Raw genomic sequence first — 15,549 nt, 5'->3', positions numbered from 1 at the left:
TCACTCTGAAAATGAAACAGAGTTCCTTAAAGTCTGGCTTAATTCACATTAAAGCAACGCTCAAGGAGCTAAAATACAGTGCTTTTATCCTTAAAGTCAAAGCAGTCTACGTAAACTCCCAAGTGAGAGGCGAACACCCGTTCTTGGGGAAATTAACCATATCTTTGAATTAAAATAAGACATTTATGCAGTCCTGATCTACAAAACAGCAGAAAAGAAAAGCACATGCAGCTTCTGGCCAGGGTCAGGGCACCTTTGCACCGCACTCCAGTGTGGGATGATAGCCACCCAGGACAAGGGCAGGGGCAGAACCACACGCAGTCACCCCAGTAATGAGGATGAGCCCTGATTCAACCCTCCAGGACTGAGCTGGAAAAGCTGTGGCTTAGGATGCAAAGTTGAGGACAAAAATTTAAAGCAGCAAACAAGCACGAGAAATCCCTGTGTCCCTGGCACAGACGAGTGTCATCGCCCACAGCAACAGCACACAACCCACAACCGAGAGCATGTTTCCCATCAATCCTCCTCCAATAAATAACCAGCTGTTTTCAGGCAAGCTAACAGCAGCTGCCAGTAGCCAAAAAGCCAGGCTTTCTCTTAAGAAATGGGACATACATTCCTTACGGGTGCCTATCAGGACCTGTTTTTGCCATTAGCTGTGCCCTCAAGCCCCCCCTTGGACAGCGCATCAGTCCCTTGACAGGGTCTCTGCGCAACACAGTTTAACATATTTAAATGTTTGCACAATAAGAGACCCAGAAGCATCATTATTTGATAGTAGTTACTGCCAAAGCTTCCCAAAATATGAAGCAGATCATATCAATACCAACTGTTCTCATCTTCCAGACAGATTTGCTGGGGGGAAGAAAAAAAAAGAAAAAGAAAGAAAAATCTGTTCAACATCTCGTCCAAGCTCTTCAATCTTTCTTAGCAGTGAAGCAGCACAAACCTGCTCGATCCTCCCGCACCAAGCGCCGCACACTGGAGCAGCACGAACGGGTACTGCTCAGAGACAGCACAAAACGGGGAGAAAACGCAGACAAACTCGAGCCAGAAAGAAACATTTCCAGATGTACTGTACTGATAGACCTCATCTCTCCTAGTTTTCTTTTTTTTTTTAGAAGTCTGACCACAAGCATACAGATGGTTGGGAACTCCATCGAACCTATTTAATTTTTCTTTGTAAATACTTCCCTCTCCATGTCATGCTTGCTGGGAAGCCGCCCAAGAGCCTGGGGCACGAGGGGTAAAAATGTTAATGTGGTGCACAGAGCTTCGGTTTAAACAGCCCATCCAGGCGCCGCTGGGCTTCACATGTCACTTGTGCAGCTGGGACCACAGTCGTGCTATGAACGGGCCAGAAGCAAAGGCAGAAACGTGGGATTTCTTGCAAGTGTGTAGGAAAGCACGTAGGGCCGGAGCCAAGTGCCTCACTGGAGTTGTCTTCACAGAAATGGTCCCAGTCAACTTGCACCATAGGGACCTTCTGATGAATGAAGTCTCGTGCCATCGGGGATCAGAAGCTCTTGCCACTCAGCTGGGTTAAAAAGTAATTAACGTTACACAGCCAACTGCAGGTAAAGACCGGCTTTTTTGGCCTTCAAGTCTTGTCAACGATTGCAATCCTTTTGAAAAAATAAACCATAAAGGGCAGCTGCCGTTCAGCAGAAGCCAAGTTCTCTTAATGTCTTTGATGAATAAATAAATAAGCCAAACATGAGCCAGAAACATGAACAACAGCTTCAAATGCAATCAACACAGCCCCAAGTCCCTACCCCAATCAAGACTGAGTATGGCCACAGAGAGCCCTGGCAGATGAATGCAAGATCTTTCACCAGTATCTCCGCACCTCCAGTTTGTACAAGAAAGTGGACTTCTGGCACCAAATTAACATGGTGACAGGCTCGCTCGAGCCCCCTCCATGAGCCCCCTGCCTGCACTCGATTCATCCTGAATGTGCAGTGTTTCCTGCTCCTTGCCCCACTAGGTCACAAGTAAAAAAAGCAAATGAGCACATACTGGGTGGACAGGACACTGAGGACCTGCCATCCCCTGCATTTCCAGCAGCAATTTGCCTCACTCGTACAAAAGGCTGGGAGCTCAATCCATCTGCCGCAGGGATGAAACTCAAGCAGCACATTGTATTTGCACAGGCTGCCAAATCTGAGCGTTCAGGAGTATCTTGGCACCCACGTATCTTCTGCCACATGATAAAACAAAGACTGATGATGACAAATGAAGAACAGGTGGGGGTTTAATTAGGTCACTAAACCATGTGATTGCAACCTGCAAGGCTGTGTTAACGCAAATGCTTGCGCCCACCACAGCCTGCTGAGATGGTCACCTGCCCCCAGCATTGGATGTTGGGTACTAGTGGTAGGATTACCATGGGGTCATAGCTGGGAAATGACGGGAAGTGTTGCCTCTTGGGTCCAATTTAGAAAAGCAGGAAGAAATCCAGCCTTTCTGCTGTCTGGTTTATCATGGCAGAACAGGTGCAATTGAAAAAAAGAACAGCAACCGAATCTGTCTCCTCACGCTACTTCTCCATGCAGTGTATCACCCTGAGGACCTGTGTGTACAGAGCGGTGTACCTTGTGCACGTGCGTGGCAAGGTCACCTCAATGGCTGGTTCCTGCACACCCAGCATCATCCCCAGCCAGGTACGGCTGCCGTGTCTCTGCCACCCCACCCAGCACCCCAGGGCATGTATTTGTACAATGCAAGTCATGAAACATCAAGCCTGGAGCTTCTTGGCAGCCAAGAAACAAGGCAACTCTTGCTTCAGGAATACGTCAGTGGCAGCTGACTGCCCAAAAAGCATTTCTGCAATAAAACCTGCTTCTATCAACACTGCATGAATGATAAGATCAACATAGAGCACGCTGGATTTGGAACACATTCCCATCGTGTTACATATGGGATGGATAGGAGATGACAGCACTACCAGCTCGGTGAGACAGCATGGAGATACAGTAGGTACCATTCCAAGCACAGTCTATTTTCAATAAGCAGTTCTGCAAAGCCAAGTCACTGCTCACATGGGTGACATTCATCCGTCATTTGAACAAGAAAGAGGAGGAAACCGACTGGAAGCTGATGAGAAACTCTCAGGTGAGTCAGTCCACGAGCATTGAACCAACCTGCTTCAGAGCCCCCTCTCTGGAAAGGCAGCACTGAAGGGGCTGGCAGCAAAAAATGTCTATGCCTGGATAAATGACTTCATATGTCAAGACAAAGATACAGTTACATAGAGCCTCTCGCAGAGGATATGGTCATCAGCTTTATTTTTGTAGTTTTCATTACACTCAAAATAACTTTGGCAGACTTAAAAAAAATAAATTTTCAAAGCCTTCTCCCACTGATGTCACAAGTTTTAATTAATTTTTGCTGAAGTGGTCTGAAGATGAATGCTGCCGGGAAAGGGCCGGTTCCTACCGTACTGCTCTGTGTTCAAACTGCCTCCGTGTTCAAACGCCAGAGCTGCACCAAATGCCACTGGGATAAATACTGCGGCGGTCTCACTGAGACACAGCTCCAGCCCCTTTCCCCGCACCAGTGGTTTTGAGGCCAGACTGCCTTTTAGCTCACGCCTCTGCCTCCACATCAGAGGCACTGCCAGCTCTGGGAATAACACTGGTACCACGTTATTTCCTGCCTTGGAAAATCCTGGCCCCATCCAGCATTTAATGTCACCTCAGTAGGACATTAAATGTCACTGCTGGCTGACGCAGCAGCTGATCTGGTAGGGTATTGTCTCAATGGGTGTTGAGAGCAGAGGACATGCCTTCTCATGGATGCCAGTCTGCTGGGGAGCTTGGCTTGAGAGCAGTCCCCAAATTCCCTGACTTGAACCCCCCCTTTGCTGCACACCTGGCTGTCACCTGCCGCTCCCTCCACCACCACGAGCTCCTCAACGGGGGTGTGGAGCAGTGCCAAAAGTGGCTTTGCAATAGAGAAAAGCAAGCCAGCATGAGCAGAAGCCCCTCTGATACTGAATCATAGAATCATTTTGGCTGGAAGAGACCCTAAAGATCATCGAGTCCAACCATAAGCTAACTCCAGCACTAAACCATGTCTAAACTAAACTAAACTAAACCTCATCTACGCATCTTTTAAACCCCTCCAGGGATGGTGACTGCACCACTGCCGTGGGAAGCCTGTTACAATGCCCAACAACCCCCTCCAGGATGAAATTTTCATAATATCCAATCCAAAACTTCCCTGGTGCAGCTTGAGGCCATTTCCTCTTGTCCTATCACTTGTTACTCAGGAGTACAGACTGACCCCTCTCGCTACAACCTCCTTTTGGGTAGTTGTAGAGATGATAAAATCTCTCCTCAGCCTCCTTTTCTCCAGGTTAAAAACCCCCAATTCCCTCGGCCACGACACACGCAGCTCTGCCGCAGTGTCAGCAGCCCTCTCCAGACACAGGGCGACCCACGGGGCCATAAGGAAATCATTCCTCTACTCTCAAGAGGGACCTTGGGCTCCTTCCCCCTTGCTGGCTGGCACCCTGCAACACACAACACATGCACGAGTCGTATGGCTGGGAGGAGATGCCAAACCTCTCCTCCATTTCATTCCATCTGTTGCAACCACTCAATAAACAACGCCCTGACCCACAGGCTCTCAGTGGAGAGTCCTGAAGCCACAAAACAACTCCCTAAGCAGATCTTGAAGGTTCCTGAGGATGAAATGGGAGCCCACCACTCTGCGGCTTTCCAGGACCTTCTCGTCCGAAGATGGAGGGTGTTGGTGCCCACCCCGGGTAGCTCCCGGGAGAAGGCGGCTGGCGGCTCCAGCACATGTGGTGAGCAGACACGGCTCCAGATGTCCTCAGGGCCTTCCACAAACATCCAAAAGGGACTGGGGAATGGTCGCCAGGAAGGAGTGCGTGGAAGGTAGCCAGCAGTAATTTCTATGCTCAAAAAAGCGTTTCTCCAAAAGCTGCTAAGATCTGCAATCAGATCGTATTTTTGAAGGGGTAAGATTGGAAAACATGTTAAACAGAAAGTAAGCGCCTGCATTTAAATGGCACCATTTGTCAAAAGTCCTTCCTAGCCAGTTGTTCCTGGCATGGGTTTTTCCATGCAGGAGAGAATTGCGATTGTGTTTGTAAGTTTAGGGCAAAAAAAATCCCGTTTATATTAATACTGTAATTATAACGTCCTAGCCCCCTGTGGGCAAAGCCAGACCCAGAAAGTAAACCCTGAACTGAAGCTGAAGCAAAGTGACTGGTGGGGTGTGGGAAGGGACTGGGCTCTTGCAGAAACCGGGGCAAGGAGGATTTAGGAAACATTCTAAAAGCTGAAGACGTCGTAAAGCTCTCTGTCTCATTCTAAATCATAGAAATTGCAGAAAAATTCCAAGTTTTAACGGTTTCAGTAGGCAGAAAAGCATCTTTTCAGGTGGCAGTAAGGAATACTTCACATAGTTAAGCTCACTAGATGCAAAGCAACTCAGAAAAGCAGAAACCACCATTGATTTCAAAAAGAAATATTCTAGTTAATTTAATATTTTTCTGTATCTATTTAACCATAACTCACAAAAACACGGAACTCTAGACCTAGATACTGAAGATGTAAAAAGAGCAACAATAGAGAGCTGCTATCACCAAGAGTGAGAAACAAAGAGCCGGTGTTAACAGAGCTCAGCTCATCCCATTTGGCCTCCTGGAAAACATCTGCCATTTATCAGAACTACAAAGCCAGCAGAGCCCTCTCCTCCTTGATCTCCAGCAATTAGGGAAATTCTGTTGTGCTAATTACCTGGTGAGACAACGTGGGGAGAAGGCAGATAGCAAGTGACACTTGAAGGCAATATTTACATCAGTAAAAATTAGGCAGATATTCTGCGTCACTGGGAACCACAAAACGTATAGTGACAAACCTTCCCAGCAAGCTGGAGAAAGCTGATCCCTCTGTATAGAGTAAAAGTAAAAATTTAAGAAATAAAAATAATAACATAATATATAAATAATATTAAGCACAGCAAGAGATCCTCTGGAGTTGCTGAGTCTGCAAAGGTAGGGAGGATTTTAAATGATCGGGTCCCCCAAGTACACATGGTTTGAATTGCGGAGAAATGGAGCAATCCGCCGTCCTGCAGGCTGCAGTACCACTGCTCCTCCCGCTGCCAAGCCGCTATTGGGAAATATTTGTCACATATTCACTGGAACATCAGACTACTACCCTGAACATTTAACACTCTTTTGTAATATATACATACGTTCAAAAGCATATGACACTATCTCAGTGCAAACTCAGGACGAGGAGGGGGATATGCATCATCCAGCAGCCAGGACATTCAGAGTTAAGACTCCGGAGCGCAAAGCCTGAGGAGGTACCATTAAATAAAAAGGCACATGGAAACAAATACGTTGAAATATGTGGTGCAAGAGGGGCTGAAAGACCTGGAGATTTTCACACCCTTGGTCTGCAATACAGCAAGGACGAGGTGCCAGGTAGGGGCATTTTCTGCAGATTGGGGCTTGTTTTAAGCCTTTTTTCTTTTTTTACTGGATTTAAGAGGAAACATTTGTTCTCAGGCTCTAGCACGGTGTATCCAGCACTTTGAGGTCTTGAGGGACTTTCTCACAGACCCCCGAAGACTAATGGCGTGGCAAATACTGTATTGAATAAGAGCCTTTTGTACCTGAGGTTTCAGAAGATTGTGCTTAAAAATACAAGGGAGACAAATAAAAAAGGCTCCTTAAAAATAAAGACATAAAAAGCCAGAGGCCACACAACAGCAAACAAAGTGTTTGCAAGCATGATGTTTTAGTCTTGCAAGCATGAAGTTTTAGTCTTGCTTTCAAGCCACCTCCAAGTGCTCATCAGCTGTAGCCTCTCCTAAATGCCATAAAAACAAGTGTTCCCACACCTGCCGGATTATATCTTGCAGCGAAGGCTGTGTGAGGATCCCAGCACAGAAAGAGACTGAACAGAAGGGGATGAGGGGCCTCTCTGCAAATTATTACGGGCCTGGCTCAGGGAATGACAATAATAAAAATACTGAGCGAGCCAACACATGGGGACAGCCTGTCCTGGGCCCGGCCAGCGCCAGCAGCACGCAACCACTCCAGCCCCATCCCAAATACTGGAGGGACCACAGAGCTGCCATCCTCACCGGAGCGGGGCCACCAACCCGCCATCAAGGCAACTCGGAGACCAACCCGCCCCTGGTCCAGCTTCCCAAACCCCCAAGGATGTCCTGCTCTCCTCTCCTCTCCCTCAGCCACAGAAACGCCCAAAGCATGAAGGAGCCAAAGTGACAGGCAGTTTTTGTCATCATCGTCCCTCCCGCCTCTGCTTTGTCTGAATAAATAAAGCAAAACAACTCAGCTCAATGCAGTACACAGATGCTGCGAGCAACTACGAAGACACCTTTTCACAGCACGCCCAGTATCAGAGCCAGGGTAGTACTTTTTAAACCTTTTTAAAAAAATAATTATGATTATCCTTGATCCAGATGCCTTCGTTGCCCTGGCGAAACAGCCGGGCCCCCTCTGCTGGCCATTGGCCCTGGGGCTCCAGCCGCCTCCGCAGCGGCTCCCACAGCCCTGCCCTCCCCAGAGGGTCCCTCTGTAGAAATCAAGATGCTTTAAAACAACCCGGTTGAGCCCCATAGCCAAATAGGTGACTTACGCAGAGCACAAAATGGGTTGGTTTTGGGGAAGGGGGTTTGGAGGTCTGGGATATTTTTGAGGAAGTATGGAGGGTTTTGTTTTGATTTGTTTGGTTGGTTCGTTTGTTTGTTTTACAAGCACTAATTTAGGGCTTCTCTGTAGTCAAAATAACTTGAGCCTTATTTAACTTTTAAATGGATCACAGTCATCTTGCCCAAAACTTCTTTTAATGCATAGCAAGTTGCTTTTATAAGAGTGATCCCAAAAACCCACACATCCTCCAAACTTCCAACGAAACCCCAGACTGATTCACTCCAAGGAAAAACAGATCTTGTTTAAAACAAGCCCAGCTCGCCGGGCGAGCTCTGAGCGTGCAGTTTGCTCCCAACGCTGCCCGCGGGTCTGCGGGGAGCGTGTCCCCCCCGTCCCGAAGAGGCACCAAGGGAGGGACCATGATGCAGAGCTGGCAGCATCTCTCCATCCCCTCCACAGGGGAATTTTCCTTTCCCCAGGGGCTACTTTTTTCGGTGCACAGAGGCTAATTGAAGCTTAGCTGTTTGCGACCTGGTGTAGCTCTGCAGTAAATGCCAGTAAGGGCCACAAGCTCTCAGGATGTTTCCAGACCAAGCTCTTTAACTACAGACCAGAAGGCAATTCAGACTTCTTCAGGAGAAAAAGGAAAAAAATGAAACACATGTGAAGTTTCCTTTGATCGCTCAAAAATAGCTGAAAGGCTTCACGGCAGTTCGGCAGCCCATCCTCGCCTTACCTCCCCATCCACGGTAGCCAGGAGCAGCCACCGACGCCACAATATGTCCCACCCACCAGGAATCGCTTCTCCTTCCTCGGCTCACAAATTGCTTTGGCATTCGTTACTAATGACTGTAACAAGTATTTCAGCAGCACGTGGGAAAACCTTCCCCCTCATCTCTCAAAAGCAGCAACCAGCGAACTCGGTGACCCGGAACCAAATTGGGACTTTTCTGGTCACAAAGGAGCCTCCTCAATCCCAACCGCTTTCTGCAGAGCAAAGGAAAAGCCTCTTGACCACTAAAGCGCACCAGTAGTGCCCCAGTTGCACAGACTGGAGCAAGACGCAGCGCACAGAGCCCGTGAGGCTGACGGACTGGGCTGGCTCTGTGCACCAGAAGAGAGAAAACCAATTTGGCCACCACTGTCCGAAGAGCTGAAAATAAGCACGATTTGTTTCTCAGCTGACAGGGCTTGGTTATAGCAGTAACATACACAGGATGCTCACAGGAGTCTTCCACTAGAAAACCAGTGAGTAGAACTGCAGCAGCACATTTAAGAGCATCGTTACTGAAATATTTCCAAGCTTATGACACATAATCTTATGGAGAAAAAGTCCATCTTTTTTTTGTATTGCATGTATGAAATAACGCTCTGTGTTCTAGTAAGATTAAACTCCAGGATCTCAGGAAAATCTGAGACTGCCCATTTGTGTTTCATGCATCTACAAGCAGCATTCAAGGTTTGGTTGGTTGGGTTTTTTTAATCTTTAAAACCAGAATTGAACTATCTGCTGCTTGCAAGGCTTTGTAACATGCCTAAGCATTCTCTTCCATCAAAGAACTGCACGTCTTTCACCCATCTTTCGCTACTTCTGTGAAAAGGAAAAAAAAGAAAAGGCTTGAAGTTCCTCAGCCCAGTCATTCATGAGAGCAAAGCACTTAACGGAGCATTTCTATAAATTAGATTCCTTTACAAACTAATCTAAGCTGTTTATTGTTTCCAAGGAGCATGCACTTCCACAGCAGAACAGGAAGTTTTGACAGTTTAAGAAGTTCATTAAACTCTGGGAGGAAATTTAAACAATCAGTGGCAGCTCTCATAGAGCAAGGCAGCGCTGGAGAAGTCGCTGCTCTCCTAAAAGGCAGCGAGGCTGCAGCTTTTAATTATCACACTTGCATTAAGCCCCAGTGATTTTGTTACTACTTCTAAATTGTTTTGGCCCAACACTCAGGGCTCACAACCGAGTAAAGCTATTTGTTCTTTTATTCTTATAGCCAAACGTCGCTTTTGTCCAAACCTCAAACTCCTTTATCTGTAAACAGGCCAAAGCAAGGCAGTGGAAGAAGTTAGCAGTCTCAAGCATGAGAGAGGGCTTCAGCTTGGAAAAAAAAATCTCACTTTTTAAGACATTTTCCTTGATACAGAGGAATATATAAAATAGGAGAGGAGGAGCTCAGTGGCGTTGGTCCAGCGAGCAGGCGGCTCCTGAGCAGTCTGGTGTTGGCCGTGCCAATACGTTTGCACCTACCTGGGGGGCACATGCAGTCTGAGGGAGCCTCTCTTGCCGTCCGCAGCTTTGCTAGTCCTTCACCCAGTTTCTGTTTGGAGAAGGAATACAAACAGCTAATTAGAGAATACATTTGATCTAAAGGCGGTCTGCACGTGCATGCCAACACCTAAACCATCCAGCACACTCCCTTCCAATGAGAGGTAATAATTTCACCCTGCTACGTTCAACCTCTTTGGATCCCGCGTGCCACAGTGGCACACAAAATGTTCAATGTTTATTAGCAGGTGGCCAGCGTACCCCCTGTGCGCAGGGCAGGTGAGGGCTCCTTCTGCCCCTGCCAGAAGTCCCCTGTGCCAAGCACCATGGGCTGGATTCATCCTGAGCAGCTGACAGAAGTCCCATGTTCAGAAGTCAGCGTGTTTGGTGGCAGGAATGGCGCTGGGGCAGAGAACCCCTCTGCCCTGCCATGGCCACCCCGATAGCAAGGCAAACACCCCAGGGAGAGCCCCGCTGCATCTGACTGCCAGGCTGCTTCCCAACACCCCGGCTGGGTGATATTTGCACAACAGACGTGACCCAGTTTGGCCGATTTTGTACTTAAAATTCATGCTATGTGGCATATTGAAGGTTCTTGAGGAGAGGGATGAGGGGATGAAGGACAGCGGGATGGGCACTGCCAATGAGACCGGGGTGCTCACACACACCCAGGTCCTTCAAAAGGCCAGTGTTTCCATCTCCAAGGTGCAAAGCTCATGAGTAGGACTACAAGAACATGTAAAAATTCACAAAACTAAAGCAATGTCTACGTGGCATATTGCAGACAGATGTGAGCGCGCTCTGCCTGCTCTCTAAGCCAACCAAAATGTTCGTGCCTGCATTTAGGACACTGCCAAGCCCAAGTTAATAAGCCCTGATGACAGGTAAGTTGTATTAGCTCAGGCATAGTGCTTCACGGCTGGGGCAACCCAGCATGGCGGGAACTCCTCACCTTCACCCGCAGTGGTTGCTCCCTCGGTCCTCCAGGAATGCCCTGTCTCACCCAAAGTATTTACCAAGAGACAAACCAATAATCTGATAACTGGAGTCCCAAATTTCAAAGAGAGAAAAATCAAAGTACTTATTGGATTCGGGGCGTTCAGACTTGAATTTTACATAGCTGAGGACCCAAGCTACGTTCAAATATTTGAACACTGTGGACTATTCAGGAATTAGGCTACCTGTGAATTAGGTTCTTTTCCTTTTATTCTGGAGATAAAACAGTTTTATCAGTTGTTGAAATCCTATGCATTCCTTCCCAGCTGCTCGGCTGTGATGCTAAGAGGTCCTGAAAGTATCAACATGGTTTCATAGCACCTGACAGAGAAGTTGTCCTAAGAAAAGTGTAAAGAGCGGAATAATCCAGCTGCCTTCTGCAAAACAGGCTTTCCTCAAGAAAAAGTGGCAAGAGAGTATCTAAAGAGACTTTTCTGACAGCCACTTGAAGTCTACATTTTTATCTGTTTATTTTTAAAGTAGTATGAATGATGAAGATGCTCATAGAAACAAAAACAATTTCTTCCATGCTTTCAGTCCAGCCGGCGTCACGGAAACAGCAGAAGAAATCTGCACTGGTCCTGAATCCTGGAGCAAGTCCTCTGTTCTCCCACTGAATTGTTCTTGTCATGAAACTGATTAATCTGGACACTCTCTGCCTAATGCAGACAATAAATCCTTTGTGAATAAAACGGTCCAGCTTTGTTTACAACAACTGGATGCTTCTATAATCCTCCCGTTAAGGTTTTCACTCCAGTATGAAAACTACACACTTTGAATTGGGGCTTTTGATGTAGAGCAAGTGGAGATGCTGCCATGTTTGGACCATGCTGTTGGAAATGTTTTGGAGGGCATCAAAGCAGCACCCTGCAGCACATCCCGCTAAGGGAACAGCCAAGGGAAGGGCAAGGTCCCACCACATTCAACTCAGCAATTTCTCCAGAGTTAGATGGATGCCTGTCACAGGGCCAGAAACTAAATCTTAGTTGTCCAAATTGGCTTTCATTGGCTTAACTACGCATTCACCCTTCCTTTATTATTTCCTATCCTCTTTTACTTGCCAAACATTGCAACGACACTAAAAGCAACGGAGTCAGCATGTTGGTGTTATATTTGCTGCCCTTTATATGCAGCTCTGCCATAAATTATGCCAGCAAACCCCTAGATTGGTATATGGAGTAATGCTTTTTGGGTAGCAACAGAGAACAAAGTATGCCAGGTCATGCACAGGGAGCGTATGGAGCTTTGGTTTCACTTCTGAAAAGCTGTGGTAAACTTCAAAGGAGGACCAACACAGAATTTAACAAAAAAACTGACCCCAGGCACCAGTTGATATTCACGATGATGGAAATATTCTTTCGCTCTCCAGAAACTCTCAAGAACAGAAAGGACAGAAGTTGCTTGACAAGCGAGGCGTCTTACGTAACGGAGAGGAGTTTGGTCAAGAAACAGACACTTTCTAGAACTATAACATAAATGAATAACTAAATTTCAAATTACTATTAATAGATAGCACAATCACCACCATGCATTCCTTGAATCTGCTACTCATTTCAAAATTTGCTTTCAGTATTGACAAAAGTTTGGTCATACTAAATGTTTCAACAAGCTCACTCTTGCATTAGAAGCCCAATTATGTGGTTTTGCTTTATTTTCCCCTGTACAATCTCCATCTGAGCGTTTCCAGTACAAAACAAGCTTTCCACACTTAACTAAATCTCAGCAAGAGGTTGCACATGATCTTAGGCAGTGCCACAGAAACCATTCCCATTGCTAAGCACATTTATTGGAGTAATTGGAACAGAACCACTGCCACGACTGGCAGGCTAATTCCTGCCTGGAGAGAAGACGTTAACTAGATTTTGTGACTGCGCCTCGCAGGCACCCCTCTGTTCTGGTATTCAGGGTTTTCACAAAAATATTTTTTAACATTTCCCTTTTCTCAAGGCACATCGATGCAACCAAGTTTCCAGGAGCATGGACACGCCGCGGCGGTGCCAGCGATACCATCCCCGTAACTCATGCAGAATGAGGAATCGTCTCCCCATCAACCCCATCCTGCCTCCGTCTCCCCTCGAATCCCCAGAGCTGCTCACAGCTGGAAGGCGCTGCCTACAAATACATTTTTGCATGATTGAGGCTTCATGGCTCTAACGATTTTAATGCAGCACCGTGTTTTGCACCCTGGTCAGGCCATTAATAAAATCCCAGTGTAAAACCTTCCCCAGATGTCAGAATCGATCACTTGGAGTGTCCTGCGCAGCCCCGTAAGCCGTGTTGAATCCTGCTGCACTTCATGAACTACTGTTTACACAAATTCAGCAAACCAGCTCTGGGATCTTCAAGCGCTTCCTATGAGTGATGGGAGCTCTCCCCACCCCCCTTCGCCTGTGAAAAGCCCCAAACCTAAACACCAGAGTCTGGGGAAAAACATAACCCTGGGATCAAGCGTAACTTCTCCCAGAGACTTGGTTTAATTGTGGAGAAGGGCGTTGGTGTGGACAATTGTTCTCCAAGTAGGAGAAATCTTTCAGCACCGAAATCTTTATTGAATAATTTCAGAAAACCCTGGGATTGAAAGTGAAGCAACTAGTCTTCTCTACCCACCATAAATCAGTTCAGCACTGCTGGACCACATGATATCCTGTGATAGACAGTCCAGATAACAGGGATCATGTTCATAAATTTCTAACAAGGAAATTATAGTCCATTACATCAAAAGATAAATAGTATTTAAGTGCTCGGGTTACCTTTGCCAGTGAATAGAATGAGGGGGAAAAGTCGCATGTTCTCAAACATTACACCGCTCGCTTTTCCACCTGGGGCATTTTCTCTCCTACATCGGAAGGACCGGGGTTTGCCGCACCTCGCCCTACAGTCTGACTAATGCAAACGGCAATAAAAAGGGGAAAGCTCGCTAAAAGGGAGGAAGTTTTTCCAAAGAAGCCGGTGACACTCGGAACGAGCCCCGGGCTCCCCGCGCCGGAGCGGAGCCGAAGCGCCTTTCCCAAGTCCGTCTCCCTCCCGTCCCGCTGCGGCTGGTCCTGCGCGCCCGCCCGCGGGTGCTGCGGGTCTGTGGGTGCTGCCCGCCCGCGGGTGCTGCGGGTCTGTGGGTGCTGCCCGCCCGCGGGTGCTGCGGGTCTGTGGGTACTGCCCGCCCGTGGGTGCTGCGGGGCGGCGCCGCCACTCACCTCGCGGAAGAGCTGCTCCACGCGGGGCTGCAGCGCGTCCAGCAGCGGCCCGGGGCCGGCGGCGCCCCGCTCCTCCAGCGCGGCCAGCCGGCCCTGCAGCTCCGCCGTCTTGGCGCCCAGCAGCAGGCAGACGGCCACGGCGGTGAGGGAGAGGAGCAGGCAGAGGGCGGAGGTGGCGGTGCCCGCCGCGGTGGCGGCGCCGCTGCTGCCCGCGCTCATCGCGCCGCGCTCCGCGCCGCTGCGCGGGGACCCGCTCGGCTGCCGCCCGCCTCCCCCCGCATCCAGCGCCCGCCCCGTGCGCTGCGCGCCCCGCCGCGGAAGTGGGGCCGGCAGCTGCGGAGCGACCGCTCTCCTCAGCTCGCCCCGCCAGCCCGGGTCTTAAACGGAGGAAGCGGGGGGTGGCGGCTCCCCCGCCGCCTCCCCCGCGCTGGGGAAGGGGGGATGCTCCGAGCGCGGCCCGCCGCCCCCCATGGGGGATTACGCGGAGCAGATCCCACCTCCGCTGCCCGGCCCCCCGCGGGGACCGCTCCCCCGTCCCCGCCCGCCCGTCGCCCCCCGGAGTCGCCGCTCCGGGGTGCAGGGTGCTCGGCCGAAGGGGGCGCGGCCCCGCTCCAGCTGCCGAGGCGCTCAGCAGCCGCGCAGGGCGAGCCGCGGTGCCGCCGCGGGCGCGGAGCGGGCGCCCTCCAGTGGGGCCGGGGCGGCCGGAGCGAGCTGCCCCCGCCGGGACACCGGGCAGCGGCTGCGCCCAGGGCCGCGGGGACAGGCAGGTGGGAAGCGGCCTCTCCTCTTCTAACGAATGCGACCTGTAAGGTGTCAACTTTGGGGGTGTTTGTTCTTCCCCTCTTCGGGCTGTGACCTGCTTTAGGAAAGGGACCTTATCTGCAAAGCCCAGCAGGCTTCCACCACGCATTGTAACATACTGATTTTATCACAATAAAGCACCCCATCTGCTTTAGGGAGCCTTTGAATGAGAGAAACTATGCGCATGTAAGCACTAAGTACCCATAAACTTTGCCAAACATCCTCGCCTTTTCCTCTGTTACATATTGCATCACGTCAAGTCTTAACTCACCTATAAAACATCTTTGGATAACTTAAAGCCTGTCTAGACTCTGAGCACATACGGTACATATCCAAATGTGCTCTCTGCCTCCTAGACCCTGCCCTTCTAGGAGTAATTCTTCTAGAGAGATGAGTGATGCAGAGGACAGACTTACAAAAAAAAATAGTAGGAGTGGTATCAGTATCTAGTGTCTGTTAGCAAAACCCATGCAGGCACACTGCTAAACTGCGGTGTTGGTTACACACACTGCTTTGGTGTAGCCACTATTTCCACACCAGTTAGCCAGGCAAACCTGTATCATTTGCTAACTATTTCCTGCCTTTTTTTCGCATGCCTGAAGATACAAAGAAGAAAATTCAAGGGTTTTGTG

The 15,549-nt window shown here is 49.0% G+C and overlaps 1 protein-coding gene across 1 annotated transcript in view; it reads right to left on the bottom strand.

Annotated features, from left to right (window-relative positions):
- The window catches only part of LOC309445291 (uncharacterized protein), a gene marked incomplete at its 5' end in the record, with an annotated part of 182,578 nt that extends 167,552 nt beyond the window's left edge, over positions 1-15,026 (bottom strand). Inside the window, 5 exon segments of the mRNA XM_082063921.1 lie at positions 9,912-9,981; positions 14,117-14,405; positions 14,407-14,478; positions 14,480-14,594; positions 14,597-15,026. Of these exon segments, the coding sequence (XP_081920047.1) occupies positions 9,912-9,981; positions 14,117-14,405; positions 14,407-14,478; positions 14,480-14,594; positions 14,597-15,026 (976 nt within the window).
- Between the last annotated feature and the right edge of the window lie 523 nt (positions 15,027-15,549).

This window comes from Streptopelia decaocto (genome assembly GCF_964273445.1).
Source record: "Streptopelia decaocto genome assembly, chromosome: 12".
Lineage (NCBI taxonomy): Eukaryota > Metazoa > Chordata > Aves > Columbiformes > Columbidae > Streptopelia > Streptopelia decaocto.
This window is presented reverse-complemented; position numbering and strand designations above follow the sequence as displayed.